Genomic DNA, 20,429 nt, shown 5'->3' on the forward strand with positions numbered 1-20,429 from the left:
TGGTTGAAAATCAAGTTGCGCAGGATTTTAGAGTTGCGTTTGATTGCAACTCTTTCTGCAACAGGCCCCTGTACATGTACCACTGCACAACTCAAATTTGCAACAACTCGGCTAAAAAAGATGAGATTTTTATTATGCTTTTTACTTGGACATAGCAGTTCCTAAGCTTCGTTAGAGCGAACTGTGTCGTCACTATTGATCAGCTAGTTCAATTTTTTTATTGAAATGTAGGAAAATTTCAAAGGTTAGATTCAGAGAACAAGAAGAAGCTTCATTCATGCATGAGATGTGAGAAAGCCATCTCATTTGTTATAAACCCTCAATCAACTCTCGCAATCGACTTTCTCTTTTCACTCCACAAGAAGATAATTGAGTATACATGTACATGTACATGTATGAATATAAAAAAGGCCCAAGTCCATAGGAAGTCATGTTGAGAAAATCAAGAAAAACAACTAGGATATTTTTTAAATTTGGGCAATTAAAGTATATTTGGCCAAAAGACATTAGAGAACATAAAACAAATTTACATGTAAGTGTACATTTTTTTTACGAACCTTGATTCATGTTACCTGTTGGCGGGGCCTTTTGTCTGGTGGACTTGGGTCATCATAGAATCATATGGACTTGGGTCATTTTTACATTAATACACACAGTAGACTTCTGGAGTAAGTAGTAGAAGTATTGAGAGAGGGCGCTTTGATATGAATGTAAAGATAAGCCCAATTCCTGGACTTGGGCTTTTCTTACACTCGTACCACATTTTCCTCCTTTATTTAAAGGTCAAGTCCACCCCAGAAAATTGTTGATTTGAATCGATAGAAGTTTACGAATTTGATGATTAGGACCTCCTTGCCTGAAGCACAAAATGTTAAAATAATGGAATTCCAAAAGTTCAGGGAGGAATGACACTTTATTTCACATGACAATAGTGAGAAAATCAAAATATTTCATATTTCATATAACAAAAAAAATAGTGAGTGGATGATGTCATCGGTGTCCTCATTTGCATACCGACTGAGATGTGCATATAATTGTTTTGTGAAATAAAGCAAAACTTTAAAATATCATATCCTTAGTTTGCATCCGATTTTGATGAAATTTTCGGTTTTGTGGGAGTTTTCTCTTTTCATTCAAATCAAATTTTTGTTGGGTGGACTTGTCCTTTAAAATTTTGCTAAAAATTGGACTTGGGCTGTTCTTACATGTATCTTCAGATACTCATTATTCAACCAATTGTTATTATATAAACTTGCCTGGTGGTATTATGGTATACCAATTTGCAATATTATATTCAAATCTAGTATTATAACCACTACACAGACCAGACATTGGACTTCAAACGCTTGTGATTGGTTGGGCTTGGGCAAAAGTATGTGCCACATCTCTAATATAGACATTTTCTGCCAGTGTCTTTCCATTGCGTGTTTACACATGAATGTCATGTTCAGAATTATTTTAACGATTTGCAAAAGTGAGACCATAGGCTTTCATTTTCTTGTGTTTATCAAGTGTTCTCTGAATGATTCCTTTACCTTGTCTGTTCAAAATATCTTTACATGACTGTATGTTCAACATTATTTTATGATAAAGTTTGCTATTTCCCCACCCTTTACCTCTCTTCAATTTTTGTCTTCTTTTACATTTCAAAGAATGATTTCAAAATGTCCAAGGTTGGAGCCTAAAAAGTGGAACTTGGAATAAATTTATTGGAGATTTATTATTCTACGTACATGTAGACAGTACAAAATAGAAATGTAATGATACTGATTATTCAAGAACTAAGTTTTATTCAGTATTGTGTTATTTTGTGAGTCTTTTCTTATACCAATGTAGTGTGAAACAAATAGGATAGTGAAAGAGGGGGGGGGGGGGGGGGCCTGACAGTGAGACAAGACTCATAGGATAGTCGAAAAGAGAAAAAATAAAAAGGGGAATAGGAAAAGATGGGGGAAGGGAAGAGAGAAAGGGGTTCTGAAAGGGGGGGGTAGTGGAAATGAAAGGGTGAGTGAATGAGAAGAGAGTGGAAAAGGGAAATTATTGTTGGTGGGGGGGGGGGTAGTACAAAAGAGGAATACTGGAAAAGAGAGGAAGGATGGGGGAAGAGATGATTGGAAAGGAATATGGAAATGTGAAATATAAAGAAAAGGCTGACTTGTCCTTGCCACAATGACTTGTCAAGTTTCCAATTTGAAATTCAAACTTGTTTGCATAAACTCTGCATTTTCATTCCTTGATTAATCTTTCAAACTTTCCCATGTAAGCTCTCATTTTTCCCCTTCCATGTAAGTTTTATGTTTGAATGTATGTCTGGGGCCCGTCTTACAAAGACTTGCGATTGATTTGGTCAATCGTAACTGGAAATTTGCACAATAACCTTTGAAAACAAAGAGAAGCATACATGTACTCAATTGTACAAAGTTATTGTATGAAGAAACATTTTTAGATATTGATGTTGCTGGCTTTCCATACTTGTCATTGATGGGATCAATCATACCTCTTTGTAAGACAGGGCTCTGATTAAAAATAATCATAGAACCAGCCCCCCCCCCTTTTTTACTTTCACTTTACCCTCTCTCCCTCGATTACCCCCACTCCCATTATTTTTTCTCTCTTGCTGTCATGTCCCTTTCTTGACTCCACTCCATATTCATCTCTCTTCCAGATTAAAGCAATGGTCCAGGCTGAAAACATTTGTGATGTCACTTCCCCACTTTCTGTTTTCTTACAGTATGTTATTACATAATTTTTTTTTCATTATTTCATGACTTGTGTGAATAATATGCCTCCCTTATAATAAAATAAGTGGCAGCAAAAGATAGCTAATGTGCTAAATCAGTTGTCAATCCAATTCTTCTAGTTCTTGGAGGAAAAAAAATGAATAATCCTAATTTCATATAATAAAACACAAAAGAACAAGTGGGGATGTGACATCATCAGCCCACCTAATGAAAATTCATGACTGTTTTTACAAAATATTGCTAAACTTTAAAATTCAATAACTTACATGTAGTTATTTGTTATCTGATTTTGATGAAATTTTTGTCTTTTTGCTCAGTGAATTCTACTCTATTCATTGAGCCATAAATACTTTCAGCCCAGACCATCCCTTTAAAGTCAAAATCATGATTATTACCTAATTATGTATGATCAACTCAGATTACACATATGTATGAACTTTCAGTCATATTTTTGTGTTTGTTAAACAGAAACTGTTTGCATATTTACTATAAAGAACATACATGTTTAAAGTTCAACGTACAATTGTGACTTCTGAATCAAATAATCATGAATAAAATAAAATCAAAGAAAGAAAAACAACATTTATCAACTGTTATTCTACGGATATCTGAAATACTGGTGGACAGGAGGGGGCCCCATTTGTGTCAAATAATAGCCTTTTACTTATTGGAAAGTCAGTCCCACTTTAATGAACACCAAGAACAATTTGGGTACATGTACATCCCACATTTATATACATATACATGTAGCACAAAATATGTCCCAGATTTTTATAAAGTTGTCCATAACTACAGCCTTTAACCCCCTCTCCCCTCCCTTGGCTTATCAAAAATATGTCCTCTCATGATATTTTCATATGCATTGTACTTCACAACATCCGATCGGTGGCTTGGATATTGAGGTGGCATGGTGCCATAAAATTGTGACAATGCATGCACATATAACATGTAGACTTCAGTGAATGAATAATTTGGTTATTTTATATTAATCCTCAGAAAAATATTGTAAGTTTTGAAGCTTGATATGATTTTAACACCATAGCTTCCTCATGTAGAAATAAAGATCACCAGGGTCCAAGGGGAACTACTGTGTCAAGCCTCTCTAATTTTAAAGTATAATATTTCCCCATCAATATTACCTGATGATCTCTGGGTCCGGTTTCATAAAGCCGTTTGTTATTAAAGTTACGCACAACTGGAACCTGTTCTTAAGCGCTATAAAATCAGTTACACAGGAAGAACATTTACTCTAGTAGCACAAGAAAGGGTCACCAGTCGTGTGTAAAGTCTTCCAAACAGCTTTAAGAAATGGGTCCCGTAACACAGGTTAGCTATTAACAGAGCTACATGAAATGACCTATATGTATCAAGAACATTGTTGCATGTGCAATTTTGCTCAGTGGACTAACTAGAAACCTATTTTTCAAGTTAGCGATTAATTGCTAACCTTTTACAGGGACCAGGGGCCAATTGCAGAAGGAGTTGCAATCAATCGCAACTCTAACAAATCACGCCCAACTTGATTTTCTACCAATCAGCAGCGCGCATTTGGGACTTGCGATTGATTTTTTTTTTACTTGCGTTTGATTTTTTTTACTTGCGTTTAAATGCACTCTTTCTGCAATGGACCCCAGGAGTGCCATAACAAAAAAGCTGGAAAAACACTAAAACATACTACATATACATAAATGCAAAGAGTGTCTGAGACATAATTAAATCTGAACGACACACAGGCGACATTACCCAAGTCAAGATTCTTGGCAACACAGAAATCTGCTGCACTTTAAACAGGGGGGACATATTTTGCATATTCTGGTTTGAAGCAATGCCTTGAGTTAATAGGCTTACTTAACTTATTGAAAGTCAAATGGAGAATTTACTGTAGTGTATCTTGAGATACAACCTGGGGAGCATTTCATGACCGGACTTGTAAGACGTTTTATCTGACAGGTACATGTACTGTCTTATCTGACAATCTTACAATCATTATCAAGGAAAGTTTATAGATCCGACAACTTGTCCGACGAAAATGTTGATGAAAGGCTCCCCTGGTGATTGTTGTATATTTGATTCAATATGTGATAGCCCCGCAACCCTACTTTACAAAATTCATCAATGAATTTACCAAAGCTTTGCAGTTCTGGAGTAGCGAAAGTTACAAGAAAATGTCTGAGGAATGCTGATAAGTGAAGGCATGGCACTTGCCAGTATTCATGTCCTTAATCGCTGCCATCAACAAAGCCGAGCAGGTGGCAACAGAGTTGCAGTAGAGGACATTAATAACGGTATTTGGTAGAATAGTCTTTGGGTGACACCACCAAACCACGCCCTTTCCTCGCGCCCCTGTACACTGTCTCCACAATATCAATAACCTCCTGTTCATCGTCTATAGCCCAGTTGATCTTATTATTGTTACCAGTACCCAGATCTATCATTATATGCTTGTTCCTGAAGAAGAACATCATAGTGCACGGGTCGTACAACTCGTACATCTTGTTAAAATCCGGCACTTTTGTGATGTCAACGAGGTACACCACAGCAAAGTTTTTCACCTTGTCACAGATCCTGTACAACGTCTCGTCCATCTTCATGCACGTCGGGTCCCAGTCGTGACCGAAGCGGATGACGACGACGCGATCCTCCTCGCCGAGGATGGCCTGGTCGACCTGCCAGCCGTTGTGGAGATGGCTAAGCATGTAAGACATCTTAGCTTATTTTCTTCAGAATTCCAACAGATTGAGGAGAGTAAACCTCTACAACCGCTCAGTTGTGAACACAGCTGACTGCTTCAGAGAGAGACAGAGAATATGATTTTTGCAAGCCAACAGCCACAGTTGCTGAGTAAAGCCGTCTGTCTCCAGATTATTAAGAAATTGAGGAGAGTAAATCCCCTAAAACCCTTCAGTGTAACAGCTACTTTACAAAGTGATACTGAAGTGCAGTGCCAACATCCAGTTAAAGAGAAGGGGAGTATTCTGCCATGGAAATTGCCAAAAGCTCCAAATATCAGACGCTGCTAGCTCAGTTTTATCTGATGATAGAACTTCCTTCAGATCAAAATCTGATCTATGAAACAGGTATCTGGTGTCATCAAGAAGATACCGTCGGAAGACCTGCAAGGGAAGAATCAAGAAAATGCTTTAAAAGATTATACCTTTTGCCAATAATTTAGAACGACTAATTTAAAATTAGAAAAAAATCTATATACCTATGATCGAAACCAGCAGTACAAGCTTTGTTTGTCAATAATACGGTCTACCAAAGTCTAGACCTATACAATGAAAAGATTAGACACTTCACGTAATGCTCACGGCTGTTTCACTCCATAGGCTATGTACAAAATAAGCCCTTTCAAGTACGCGCGCACGAAATCCTCGCGCGCTGCCCAGCCAGCTGATACGCTATTTCAACTTTTACACTACTCGACGATCAACTGTAAGATTTCAATTCAACATGTGTTAAAAAGCTACATTTTTGGAGGTTTGCCTTACCTTTTAAGGTTATTCCTTTCCATCGTCATATGGTATCTCCAAAATTTCACGAGAAATCACATTCCAAATTTCGAAAATCCTTATCATTTTGATGATATTCACATAAATCCTGAAAGTTCCACTCTTATTAGTGACATTTTCAGTGCAATCGCGAATGAGCCTGGCCCCTGGGACTTGCAGAGAGCGACCATTTCAGGCATAATATCTTGAAAAACACTACTCCGGTTTGGTGTTCTCAACGTCTCAAAAGATATAATGTCTTGCTTAATGATATATTCGATCGGCATCAATAACCCATCATTAGTTTTCTTTTACTTCTACTTTTGCTACCCAGTACGACTCATGCACGTCAAATACCATATACGGTCTTTGACGTTGCCAAGTTTCTTCTGGAAACTTATAACACGATCATTGTTTCATTTTAAGATTTGGAAGGTGTATATTTCATGAATAAAGTAACAAATTCAAATAAAAATAAGTTTGTTAGAAGTTTTAGATATTTTTTGTTAAGTTTTGTCAGAAAAATTATTACGATATGTTGAATTTACTTTATATAGATTTGAATCATTGAAATTTATAAATACCAATTGGCAATCGATCCTTCACCGCTAACGATTTACGATTTATTTGTAAACAAAACTATCTGGACGTCATCGATCACACTTTGAATGCGGAATTGGGTCTAGATCTAACGTTAGGTCCAAGACCGGACCAAACACAGCGAGACCACTTGAACAAATGTATTTGTTTTAGAGGAAAATTCTACTTGAATTATTCCATTGCTCTTCTCATAATTAAAATTTGAGAGAAATGTTGCAACTAAAACGATTCACGTTCGTCTGACAGCATTTTGTGATCCTTGTTAGACTTGATCCTGGGGAGAGCCTATTTTAGAATGGGAGATCGAGTCGACGATACCAAGTACATGTACCACGGATCATGATCGATCATGGAAAAAAATTATTTCTTCTAACTAGCTGTCATCATATAAGCCGTGAGAGTACATTGGCCTATTTTTTCAATGGCATGAATTGCTCAAGTTGGCGGTCCTCTAAAAAAATAGGCAAACTCTTTCTCATTATAAAAATGATAAAAATAAATAACTTGTTATAGTAGCCTAAGTAGGAATATTTAAGTGGGATGGGGGTGGGTCAAGCTGAATGAAATGTTGATGACCCCCCCCAAAAAAAAAATTATGCTTTTCCATCATGCTAATCATTTGTAAATATTGTGATTATGATTTACTTCAATAAAAACTTAAATATAAAAAATAGTGTTTTTTTTAATTGTGGTGGGGGGTGGGAGGGTTAAAAAATTGAAGGGGGTTTAACCCCTGTAACCCCACCCCTGTGTATGCCACTGACTTGTTAATACTGAACTAGATCCAGAGACAGGGGCCGGCCCCGGGGCCATCTTACTTTTGAGGATAAGGCAGTCCCCCCCCCCCCTTCTGGAAAGTGGTGTTAGGTGCCGTGGAAGTTTTGAAAATGGGGACTGACCATGCAATAATCATATTTATATGGTAATTCTTATGTTTTTGAACATGGTTTTAGAAAGCCCTCACAGCCCCCCCCCCCTCCTCACAGCCCCTGGTGTTGACTAGTATTATTGTCACTGATTCTTTTAAAAATAACTTTACTTGTTAAATTTTTTAAATGGAAACTGTTTTTTCTTATTGTGGAGGTGAAATATTACCCCCCCCCCCCACCGTCATAAATACCCAAGCCAATCCAACCCCACAATACCTCAGAGGAAGGTCCAGTATTTTTAAAATCAAGAGGGTGCAAAGAGCAAAACTGAAAATTGAGTGGGTGCAGATGACAATTTTCTATGCAATTTCCTAAAACTGGCTATAGGCCTATAGTTATATTAGTAGTATGTTCAATTGAGATTTTTTTCAAAATGAGGAGGGGGGGGGGGGCATCCCTTCCAACCTTGCCTTTGACTCTGGTTTTTCAGTTTCATCAATACTGCCTTTGTCCCGTTTCATTGTTTGTTGTCAGTGATCAAGGATTTAATATACATCGGCCCCATTGCATAAAAAAAAGTTACAATTATGATTTACCATGCACATACAACTTGTATGGAGTCCTTGATCTTGATTGGCTTTGATTAGTGTTAACATGGTAGTTACCATTTGATAACAAGGTTACCATAATACTAACTTTTATGCAATTGGGGCACTGGAGAAGGCAAAATTGAGGAAGGGGGTGGCGTATTAATGACAATGGCCTTTCATTTGGATAAGGCTGCCTAATCAAGGAGTCATTCTCAAAATATAGCATGCCAGGCAGCATACAAGTACATGTGCCTCACCCTTGTGCCTTTATCCTTGATTATACAGCAGAATGTTAGATGTCTCAAGTAGTCATGGCAGGTCATCCCTTGCTTATAAAAAGAGTAAGATTATATAAACGAATTTTATTCAAAATTTACAATAAAATTGCAGTGAATTACTACATATTTTAGGAAGTTTAGATACGGATAGAGTTTCATTCACATTCAACTATTTATTGAACCACTTATTTATTGAACCAGTGACATTACATGCACAGATATACATATAAATAAACATCAAGACAATAATTTTACTTGAAAGAAACCTTCCAATAAAATAATATTTTGATAAGCATGTATAACAACTGAGGTAGGAGGTAAAGTTCAATCTCTACATGCTGTTGGGTCAATGAAACCCTCGTAACTTTATAAAAGCTATAAAATATGGATGAAAGGAGAAGGGATTGAACTCCTAAATGAAAACAATGGTCACTTGTCAGGTCTGCATTATATACTCCCTGAATATGAATATGAATATGAAATAATCAGTCATTTTAAAACATAATATTTGCAAATTTCATGTGATCTACCACTCACACAGCCATAAAAATTGGTTATCTATCATTGTTGTATGCATATCAATTACAGTGTACATAACAATTAAAAAAAAACACTGAAAAAATACTTTCACCTTCACATGCCTGGCAAATTCAGTACCCCATGGATAAATTTTTTTATGCAATGATACAAGACTTAAAAATACAATAAATATAAATTACAAATCAGATAAGTGACTACTGGTAATTGATTAGATTGGATATGACATGCACATGTAGCTCATTCCTTTATATTCTCAAAATTATTGAATTTGTAAAAATAATCTGAATCTCGTTGTTCTTTGCATTTTAACTGACTAGAAATGTAAACCATAGTCATAATTCATATTATGATACAATATAATACATTGGTATTATAATACATATTTTCAGTTGTTTTTAACCTACTATTTAACATACAATTCAATTCTATTCAAGGTTTATTAGAAACATGAGTCACAGCCAAATGGCTGAATTGTTCATGTATACAAAGTAAAAACAATAAAAATACTCATTAAATATTTCAAACATTAAAAAACAGTAACCTTTGTAAAGACTGACATGAGAAATATGTGTATAGGCAAGAATACTTTGGCAAAGAAAATTTATATACATGTACATAAGATAATGAGGAAATAGTAAATTAAAAATAATAAAAATAAAATACGTAAACGTTTGTAAAAGATCAATAAAAATATATGGATATTTAAAAGTTGATTTCCTCATTCATTAAAAAACTTGATATTGCAAGTAGGCGGTATTGCTTTCAAATGAGCAATGGGTTTATTGATTGGCATGTCTTTATTCAGGAGATCTATGAAATATGGTATGGGGCTACTGCGAAATCGATTTGTCCTACATTTGTATTGCTGATATCTAGGAGTATGTCGGAGATTGATGGGTAAGTTTTTTGGAGGAGGTAACCAGGTACTGAATGTTGGATATTTGGTTACAGATATTGCGAAATCCAGGCCGAGTTTCTCCCTTTTGTATTCCAGAGTAGGAATTTCACATGATAGGCAAGCACTGGCATAATCTGTGTAGTTTGCCCGGGTAGTTTGGGCCCAACATGATTCTACAAGCTCTTTTTTTAATTTGCTCTAAACTTCTTACATATTTCTTTGTAAGCCCACCATTAAAACTGGGGTGCAATATTCCATAACAGGACGAATGTAGCCCATGTATACCAATTTCAGATCCGATAGAGACAGCCCATATTGCTTCGAAAGCCTAAACATGTACAACTTCCTGTTACATTTTTTGATGATTTCCATGATATGTAGGTCCCATTTTAGATTGGACGATTACACCAAGAATTTTAACAGATTGTTACATGTTATAACTTCTTAATCAATACACTTCAAATCGAACAAGAGTGTTGCTAAGGCGGGCACAAATATATATATAATTTGTCAGCTTGCAATCAGAATTTGATCAATTCTAACTGCATATCAATTAAAAACAAATATAGCGCAGGTAAGTTTTGAAATTGTTTAAAATGCTTTGACTTGTCTCTTCTTCCAGATGAATAGTTCTGAACTAATCTAGGATATTTTCAGCTACTAACACCTAATAGATGTTTTGGGTGAATTCTATCTTGATCTTTAAAAGTACATCAAAGGCTGCAAGAACTTTTTTCCCGTATCCTATGGTTGCGCACTTTAAAATTTCACTGTAGCATTTAACCTTCCAGCAAATATTCTGCACATGGATATTGGTACATATACTTGCACATGTTTCTCAAAACTGTTATTACTGACATCGTTTAATAATTATTGATAAAAAATAATGAATTTGTCAGATTTGATGGAGAAATACTTAATTTGAAAAAAATAATAATTACAAGCAAAAGATAGGGAATCCAATAAACCACCTTTTCTGACTAAGTAATTTTCAGTTGATTATTAACATTAGGCAGTTGATTATTAACATTAGGCCTTTGACCCATTATCCTAATGAAAGTACATGTATTACCCAGGGATCAGATGAAGTGTGAACATAATTGATGCAGAAATAAAGGAATGTGACCAAGTTGAACAAAAACTTGACCTTTTGACCCCAACTTCCTTTTGTAGTGAGTACCTCAGTAAATACTGAAAACATAATGAATGAAAAGTTTCACCATGTCCAATTTGTAGAACTTTTTCCTAGATAATGTTACAAGTAGTCCCTGTTTTTTAACTATATGTGAACTTGAGGTTTACTGTGTTTGTAGCAAAACTGGCCTCCTAAAAACATTCACAGGACATGTTAACTACAATAAAGGCCAGTAGAAGTAGAACAACAAGAAGCTCTTGAAAAAGCTGGAATCACACTTGAAGCAGCTAAACATTCATTCGTGGAAAGAGCCTCCAGTTTCATTGTTTGGAAGAAGCGTCAGGAAGATGGTCACGTCGAAATCAACAAGATACCTGGAACAGTAAGTAACGCAAATTCTTAGCACTGTGAATTAAATGAGAGAATTATCTTAATTCAAAGCTCATCACCTGTACAAATGCAACATACTACTTGTTTATTTCTTTGAAATATAGATAAAACATAATTTTTTTTAAAGAATGGTTTACAAGTATAAATGTTGATCTACTTATAGTTGGAAAAAAAATATATATCCCCTTCCTTATGATATCCAAATCACTTTGATTTCTCATCTTCAAGCATTTTCTTCCATATTGACTAATTTTTACATTTAAAATAATAGTAACTGTGATAGAAATTGACACAATATTCAGAAAGTAGTATGTTTCACCCTTTTACTTTCCTTTTCTTATCCCCTTTTCTTTGTGGTGAAAATTTTGGGAGCCATGAACCCAATGTGTACATGCAAGTGAGTGGGGGCATTTTCTTTCAACCTGTATAGTGGCAGATGAATTTAAAAGCACCAAATTTGAATTGCGGGGGGGGGGGGGGGGGTCTTCTAATGAATGGCCATCAAAATATTAAATTAAAATTGTTATGTATATATGCTTTATAGCTTATACATGTGAAGAAAGCTTCTTCTTGTTTAATAGTCATTCAAAGAGATTTACATAACAAGATGCAGCAAAGACATTGGCCATGATGAATGATGGGCACCTTAATTGGTCCACAGTACAGACAGATGAATAGGTAATTTTCACTGAGAATTAATGTCGTACTGACCTCACTGTCTTTATTATCTCCGTTCTTCTTATCAATGGATAACCACTGAAGACCTGGCTCAAGATCTCTGGCAGTGCATGGCTCCTTGGGGTGGGGGGGGGGCTGACCAACAGGAATTGCATCGTCTGATCTTCACAGTCAAAGGTAGTGTCCCATCACTGCTATAGCCCCATTCCTGCATAAGATTTTGCATATGTTGCAATTGCATTCTGTAGGTAATCAAGAAATGACCAGGTTTGCCAATCCTCACTTGAACCATGGACAGTCAACAGTGATTCACTAGGTCCAGAGCAGAGTCACAGACTGGAGGTGGTTAGACAACAGAAACAGAAAGAAAAGTTAGCACCAGAATATTGCTTTATTTTGAATAGTTTGAATGATCATAAAGAATGTGAAATCAATAAATTCATCTCAAGGACATTGCCACAAAGGATTATTCATGATCATTTGCACCTTTAAATGACAATAGATATTATAATCTGCCACCAGATTCATGATTAAATTCATCAAAAGTGAGAATAATATATACAATCATAAATCTTTCCTGGAGACAGAATAAAGCATTGGATTTGTACTAAAACAGTTTTTGAGCAAATTTTGATCTGATATGCACTTGCATAATTGTATTATTTGTTTTTAAACTGTGCCAATTGTCACCAATGTGGCCTCAAATTTTGCATTACCAGAAGACTCAAACGAAAAAGAGTAATAGAAATATCTTTAAACATGTTGAGGGAGGCCAGCCTTTTTTTTCATAGCTAAAGCTATTAATTGGCAGAAATCATCAAAACCTACCCATATGTTCATGTTCCATCATCTTTCCACAGGAATGGATTTCTCACAACTCACGATGGGGCAATTCCTGAAGAAGAGGTGTGGATTAAGTTTGGGGGAGATCATGGTGGACAGGTGGAGGCTCATTTAAGTTGGTGATACAGAGGTCTGCAATGTGGAAAACACAATGCCTCATAGAAATCCTTGTTTGTTGGATGCTATGAAGGTTCCTTCCATCTCATTGCTTCAGAAAATGACTCATTCCATCACCAAGCAACTGACAAATGAAGAAGATTAAATGTAGAAGTCAGGATATTGGAGATATAAATTTCAAATTATTCTATTTTGTAACATCACAGATGTGTAGATTACTGAAAATTGTGTGATATAATTTTTCAATTTTTATTTAAAAAGTAAAATAGCTGGCAGTTGTTTTAGATGTTTATTTTATCTGATGTAATATAGGTATGATTTAGATTTAACCTCTGATGTAACATACAAATTTTTTCCTTCAATTTTTGAGACTAGGGGAACTAGTTGAAAGGATACATAAAATAAAAAAACCTATAAATATATTGGTAATAATGTCATTTTCATGTGAGAAATTACATTTTTCAGATTATCATGTTGGTGATATTAGTTAATATGACGTATCAACACTCAAATCAACAAAAGAAGAAATTCCTGTTTCACCAGAGAACAACTATCATGATGATAAAAAAGACGAACAGAATTTATGCTAATCTTCCCTGTACAAAACGTGCACACAGAAGACATGTTATATTAAAGATAAAAGGATCTTTGAAAAATGAAAGTCATCTTATGATGAAATTTAGTAAACAAGAAATGCCACCAAAGAAGCACGTGCAGAGATAAACTATCATGTATGAACTATAATAATAAATGTATATTTTGGTCTGATACAATAGAAAATTAAAATTTAGGGCCTACCTGACCTATGTGTGTATAGTTTGTTGTGAATAAATGTAGCAATGTGTGTTATTGATAGATTCATTGAAACTAAAAGATTGAGAAAACAAAGAAATAAAAAAACACAAAATCCTTTATTTCAGACCCAATCCCCGGACCCACCGTATAGACTCTATGAAGTACAGCATATTTTTAATGCAATACCCCCCCCCCCCATGTATCTGAAAAAACCTCAAGCAGAATGTAACCCTAAAAAAAACAATTAAAAAATCTAAAGAAATAAAAAACACAAAATCCTTCATTTCAAACCCAATCCCCGGACCCACCGTATAGACTCTATGCAGTACAGCATATTTTTAATGCAATACCCCCCCCCATGTATCTGGAAAAACCTCAAACCTCAAGCAGAATCTAACCCACCCTAAAAAAATCAATTGAAAAATCTAGAATGTATAGGGCCTACTCGTACTACCACTTAGCCTAGAGGACTCAGTGATATTTTTTATGATTTTGATATTGTCATTTGATCAAGTGGCAATATCAAAATCATAAAAATATGATCACTGAGTCCTCTAGGCTAACTAGCAGTAGCACTGCTGGCCTTGAATCTAGTCACTAGTGCGGTGTAGTCAATGTAGCCGCAGTATCACAGATATGGGTAACACTGACTGTAAATTTGTATGCAAAAAAAAAACAAATGGCCAAAAATATTGCAAGTGTTGTCATGATTGTGAAAATAAGAGTCTAGACCAAGACTGTGAAATACCCTTTTTTACGAGTCAAAGTTAGCACTCGGCAGCATTAGGCGCAGCCAAATCATTACATGTACAGCAAATGCACTCTCAGTCTCACTCAGGCAGTCTGGCTCAGCTAGCTCTGCCTTAACCCAGGGAGCGCCGGCCCGCCGGCGCCCAGGAGCTCATGTATTGACCCATACTCATGGAACAAGGGTAGATTATGGTCAAAATATCTAGCAAGATAAATTATGAAAACAGAAATTATGCACTTACCACGATTACGGTATATGGATGAAGGTCTAACAAGTGGCAATTCATAACAAAAATGGCCGATCGAGACGGGGGTAGGAGAAAACTTTTCGTTTTTTTGAGGTTCCAGTCTGTGCCCAGATGTCTGAAAAACTGCCACTCGTTAGACCATCATCCATATAATCGTGGTTAGTGCATAATTTCTGTTTTCATAATTTATCTTGCTAGATATTTTGACCATAATCTACCCTTGTAGACCATTGAGTATGGTCAATTACACGGTAAGCTCCTGGGCTCCCGCCCGCTACGCGGACGGGAGTTCCCTGGGTTAGCTCTGCCTCAGCTCACGAAGCGCAGCTGAGCTGCTGTGTACATGAGCGGTGTCTGACCACACAGCCAGGCGGCCCGCGACCCGGCCCTGCCCGGCTTCACCCGAGGTAGCGGCGCCCACATCCTGTACAAACAGAATGTGCTGTATCGAAAAATGAACCTAAAGTAAATTCTAATGTTGGGTCGCACGAAAAATTGCGCCAGATGAATCTTCAGTGCAATGAAAACAAAACTAAAATAAATACGAAATGCTGACAAACCGGACTTTTTACATTTTGGACTTTATAAAGTTCCATAATTAGGTCCAGATTTGCGAGTTAACATTGGATTATGCAAACGCAAACATCATCACAAAATGGAAAAAAACAGAAAACGTATAATCCCATTGCCATACTTACGACTTCAAACATGGAAAAAAATGTTTCCTCCACGGAATTCTTGCAAAATAAATAAACTGTTGGGGACAGACAGAGAGAGTTGGTCGTGTCAGCGCCAAATGCCACAACATTCGCCAAAGATTTGTTCATCGCCCCTGTAGAGATCGCAGCACAACAACGTTAAATGCATATGCGCACTTGGGCCGCGAGGGGGCGCCAAGCTTATTTTCACTATGAAACAGCCGTGAAACATGCTTTGCATCGATTTGCATGTAAAATAGTTAGGGTGCGCTGCTTAAGACTAGGCACAGGTGCCTCTAGTCTGTCCCTTGTCGTGCCCTTGATATGAATACAAATTGTGCGCCCTCTTCAGGCCAAAAATTGATGTCATTGCTGTGGGACAGGCAGCGACGTCAAGAGCAAGAAAATATAATGAACAGGGTGCTAAGAGAAGTCACCAAAGGGACTTTATCAATCGCTAAGTGAAATGGAACAATTCGATGATTTCAGATTTCATAATTTCATGCCATGGAAGTGTTTTATCTGGACTCCAGCCAGGAATCTCCCAAGAAGTCAAAGGATCAGCTCAAAGAGTTGCATGCGTCATGCCTTCTAGAGAGTGAATTTATTAAGGTACGCTTACTCTCTACGAAGCCAGGGATTCCACTTCATTCATCTGCATGTACATGTATCGCCAAAAAACTTTTGCCCCCGAGGTTTCTACTTTTATTCTAAAAGATTTAGCCCTAGCCTAAATCATGTAAATGGGATACAACTTCATTTTCCGACATTTCTACGCTTATTTCATTTTAAACAAGCATTCACACAAAAAAAATCAGAAAAATATGAAAAGATGGGGGGGGGGGGGGGCTAGCCCAATGTTTATGCCAACATCTTGTTTCCTATTGTTCTTCCCCAACGTTATGGACACACGCATTAGAATGAAAGGTTATATCATAACCCATCCATGGGTGCATTACTGCCGCCTTGTACCTAGGAAAATTGAAGGCATGGCGCCACTTTTCACTGCTATACTTGGTACTTGGTAGGAATCCTCCAAAAGACGCCATAAAGGTGTTTAAACTGGAGGTGTGTCGCGTACGGTCACCAAATTAAGGTTCCGATTTTATGGTTTTTTTTGAGTGCTGACTTAAAAGTTGCTAAGGATGGTTGGGATATAACTGAGGAGGGGAGATGGTTCCAGTCTTTGACAGTCCTCGGAAAAAATGAGTTTGCATATGTGTGTCTGTTCTGACATGTGGGGAATCTACAGGTAGGACTATGGTATGCCAATGTTGTACAGAGCACACACTTTAAAAAAATCATTAAAATATCACTTTTGTGACCAAAATTAATAATTTCCATAGAGTTGCAATATATTTTTCATTAGTAACTTGGGAATAATTTTTGTATTCACCAGAGCGCTCAAAAACTTGAATTTTGGGCATATTTTTGTACGCCCTCTATTGGTGGAAAGTAGTATGGCAAGAAAATTTTCATTTTTTGATCTCTATTTTTAATTAAGAAAAAAAAATTCAAAAGAATGAAATTTAAATAAGAGTCAAGTTGTATGAATAATAGGTGTAATGGAAACTGTCGGTGTAAAAAATCAAGCATTTGCCCCAAAGAGAAAATATGCCAAACTTTGCCACCCTTATAATTTGTCACACATGGAGAGGTGAGAACAAGGTTATATCATAACCTTGTTCATTGAATGAGTGCACGGCGCATGCAAAATTGCAACAAGGTTACAAACTCCTGCGAAATTCACAAGAAATTTTGTGAAACCAAGTACTTCTAAGAAATTTACTGAACGATGTGAAGTCAATTCCCCCTAGTATGATGAATATTCCTCAAACAGCGTCATTTAAAGTAACATTGATTTTTCTTCTCGTTGACAAAATAAGGAGTGAGCTTGCGATTTCCCAAATTTTTCATCTAATGAGTCTAAAGAGGGCACACACCGCACACGAATATTACTATCAAAGACACTACAGGGAAAAGACTAGGTACATGAACTATTTTACACATAAATCGATGCGAAGCGTTAAAGCAATGAATGACTTCAATGAGTGGAATGGATTGTAGTATGGTGAGACTACCACATATCGACCACCTCTTTTGAAACCGACCACCTTGCGCGCGTTAAAATTATTGCGTATTACAAACGATACGCGCGGGAGAGTAGGCGCAGTGTCCATAGAAACGGTAAGAATCGAATTTACGAGAAAAAAGAAGCAACAAAAAGTAAAATTTAGTAGAATTAATCAAAATTGTATTGACCAGACCCAAACCCCGCTGAAAAACCAAGAAATCCGATAGGAAACGGCTTTAGAACAAATATCCGTCGTCAATCGTCGAATCATGTGCCGGAGCTCGCAATGGAAGTAGTGAGACGATCATTTAGCATGTTGGCATCATAGAACTGATTTGGAAGAGTCAAAATACTTCGCCACCGCGTCAAAAATCGGCCGTTAACTTAGTGTATCGTGGGTGGTCGGTTTCAAAAGATGGGTGCAAATGAGCAAATGTAAAATCGTCGTATTCGTTGTTCGTCGATATATACGCGGATTGAATCGGAGTCGCCGTGAGAAACATGGGATTCTGATCTGCTTAATTTTCTGCAAAAATGAGACAAAAACTGGGTAAAAATGATGAATATTTTCGCAGATACGATGCTTAGAAGATTAGGTGGTCGATAAGGGGTAGTTCCAACCATAAGTAGAAATCTAACTTCTCAGACTCAGGCAGGGGCGAAATTTTCAGGTTTTTTGGCGGTACCGGTACACGGAAATCAGTAGAGGCGCACGGCCAATATGGGAGACTCTCTCCAATAAGGGAGACAATCTCCCAATCATATTGGAAACTTGCTTTGCAAAAGAACAAAAGAAACAACACCTACAAAAGTATGATTTTTTCCACCCAAACTTTTGTCCCACCGAGGTCAGAAGCCCATTTGTTTTGTGTGGATGACAACAAAAATCCTTATAAAAACAAAAGTAGATGGTGAATTTTTAAAGTAGATGGTGAAAAGGGGTAATATTTCATGAGGAATCTGCTTATCACATTTTTATTTGCCGCCAAGGTAATCCTTTTTAAGCAAATGTAAACAAAGAAAATTGGTCTCCAAAACTGGAGACTGTCTCTGAAATTGGATACCAAAATTCTTTATGAAAGTCTCTGATATTGGAGATAATCTCTCTCATGAGAGACAGTCTCCAATATTGGCCGTGCACCTCTACTGCAAATGAGAATGGGATGGAATCCCTGGCGCAGCTTCATCATAGAGAGTAAGCACACGTTAGTAAATGATTTTTACTCAACAAGCCTCCTGGACCTGGGTAAGCGGCATGTCATGAAAGAGTGGATCGAATCTCGACTCGAGCTCCGCAACGCAGCTCAGCCTCACTCAGTGCCATCTCTGGCCTGGCCTGCCTGAATAGCGGGGCTCTGCAGCTCTGGCAGCAGTTACCGCTATTAAGCGAGCCCGCTGCCCTGCGGCTCAGCTCTGATGGAAGAAGTCGAGTCCTAGTCCTGCGGTTGGGATTATGTTATGGTTTCTCAACAATGTAATTATCTAAAATTTAATGAAATAAATAGCACACATTATAGTTTGACAGTCACCCTATAATTTACATAAATTTTACAACATGATGGTTACTTACAAGTTACACAGTCAAAGTTTGGTACAGAAAAGAGAGCATCCCTTTCAGAATTATCCAGAAAATTGTTGCAACAACGAATTGATTTGCCTGGCCTGGAACGTAGATGGCGCTCGACCTCTTCAAAATCAGACGTGAGAATTCAAGCCTTGCTTGTCATTTTTTTTGAGGTACGAAATGACGTCAAATTTTTGTAAAGCTATAGACCCCCTTCTTTGCTAGGGGTAGGAAACGACTTGTGATGAACACCCCCCCTTTTTTTTTTTTTGGGGGGGGGGGGGTTATCAACATTTCATTCAGCTTGACCCCCCTAAAAAAAAAATAAATAAATAACTTCTGTGAACACTTGAGTAACACAGGGGCGAATCCAGGATCTGTGAATGGAACATTTTTCCAAAGAAAATTTGACAAGCAAAAAAAAAAAAAAAAAAAAAGGGTACTTACTTGTATACGAATGACATTTTTAGTCCAGTTAAATTATTTGCTGTTGATTCTGTATGGGGGCACACTTCTCTATGAACAACATAATTATCTGTCAATTAATAAAAGCCAAGGGGGCACGGGTTGGAAATGAACTTTCTAGATCATATCCTCTCTTTTTATTCTTTCCCATCTATTTACCTTGTTATCTCCCTCTCTTTCTTTCCTCCCTCTCTATTTTACTCTCCCACTATATATATATATATGACGATATAACATTCTGCGTGTTGGACATAGATGATATTAATGAAGCAAAGTGGTAATGCATTGTACTTAGTTCCAACTGAGTTTATTTTGAACTTCAAATTTTTGACGTTTTAACTTACGTCTTCTTCAGGGATCCATACATATATATATATATATATGACGATATAACATTCTGCGTGTTGGACATAGATGATATTAATGAAGCAAAGTGGTAATGCATTGTACTTAGTTCCAACTGAGTTTATTTTGAACTCCAAATTTTCGACGTTTTAACTTACGTCTTCTTCAGGGATCCATACATATATATATATATATATATATATATATGTATATATATGACGATATAACATTCTGCGTGTTGGACATAGATGATATTAATGAAGCAAAGTGGTAATGCATTGTACTTAGTTCCAACTGAGTTTATTTTGAACTCCAAATTT

The 20,429-nt window shown here is 36.7% G+C and overlaps 1 protein-coding gene across 1 annotated transcript; it reads right to left on the minus strand.

Annotated features, from left to right (window-relative positions):
- Window positions 1-3,189: 3,189 nt before the first annotated feature.
- On the minus strand, window positions 3,190-19,384 carry LOC121421037 (thioredoxin-like protein 4A). Its single transcript, XM_041615634.1, has 2 exons — window positions 19,306-19,384; window positions 3,190-5,854 (listed from the first exon to the last, which is right to left on the minus strand). Exon 2 carries the CDS (start codon window positions 5,444-5,446, stop codon window positions 5,018-5,020), a length of 429 nt encoding a protein of 142 aa, XP_041471568.1. The 5' UTR covers window positions 5,447-5,854; window positions 19,306-19,384; the 3' UTR covers window positions 3,190-5,017.
- Between the last annotated feature and the right edge of the window lie 1,045 nt (window positions 19,385-20,429).

Source organism: Lytechinus variegatus, chromosome 9, assembly GCF_018143015.1.
Source record: "Lytechinus variegatus isolate NC3 chromosome 9, Lvar_3.0, whole genome shotgun sequence".
In the NCBI taxonomy this organism is placed as follows: Eukaryota; Metazoa; Echinodermata; class Echinoidea; order Temnopleuroida; family Toxopneustidae; genus Lytechinus; species Lytechinus variegatus.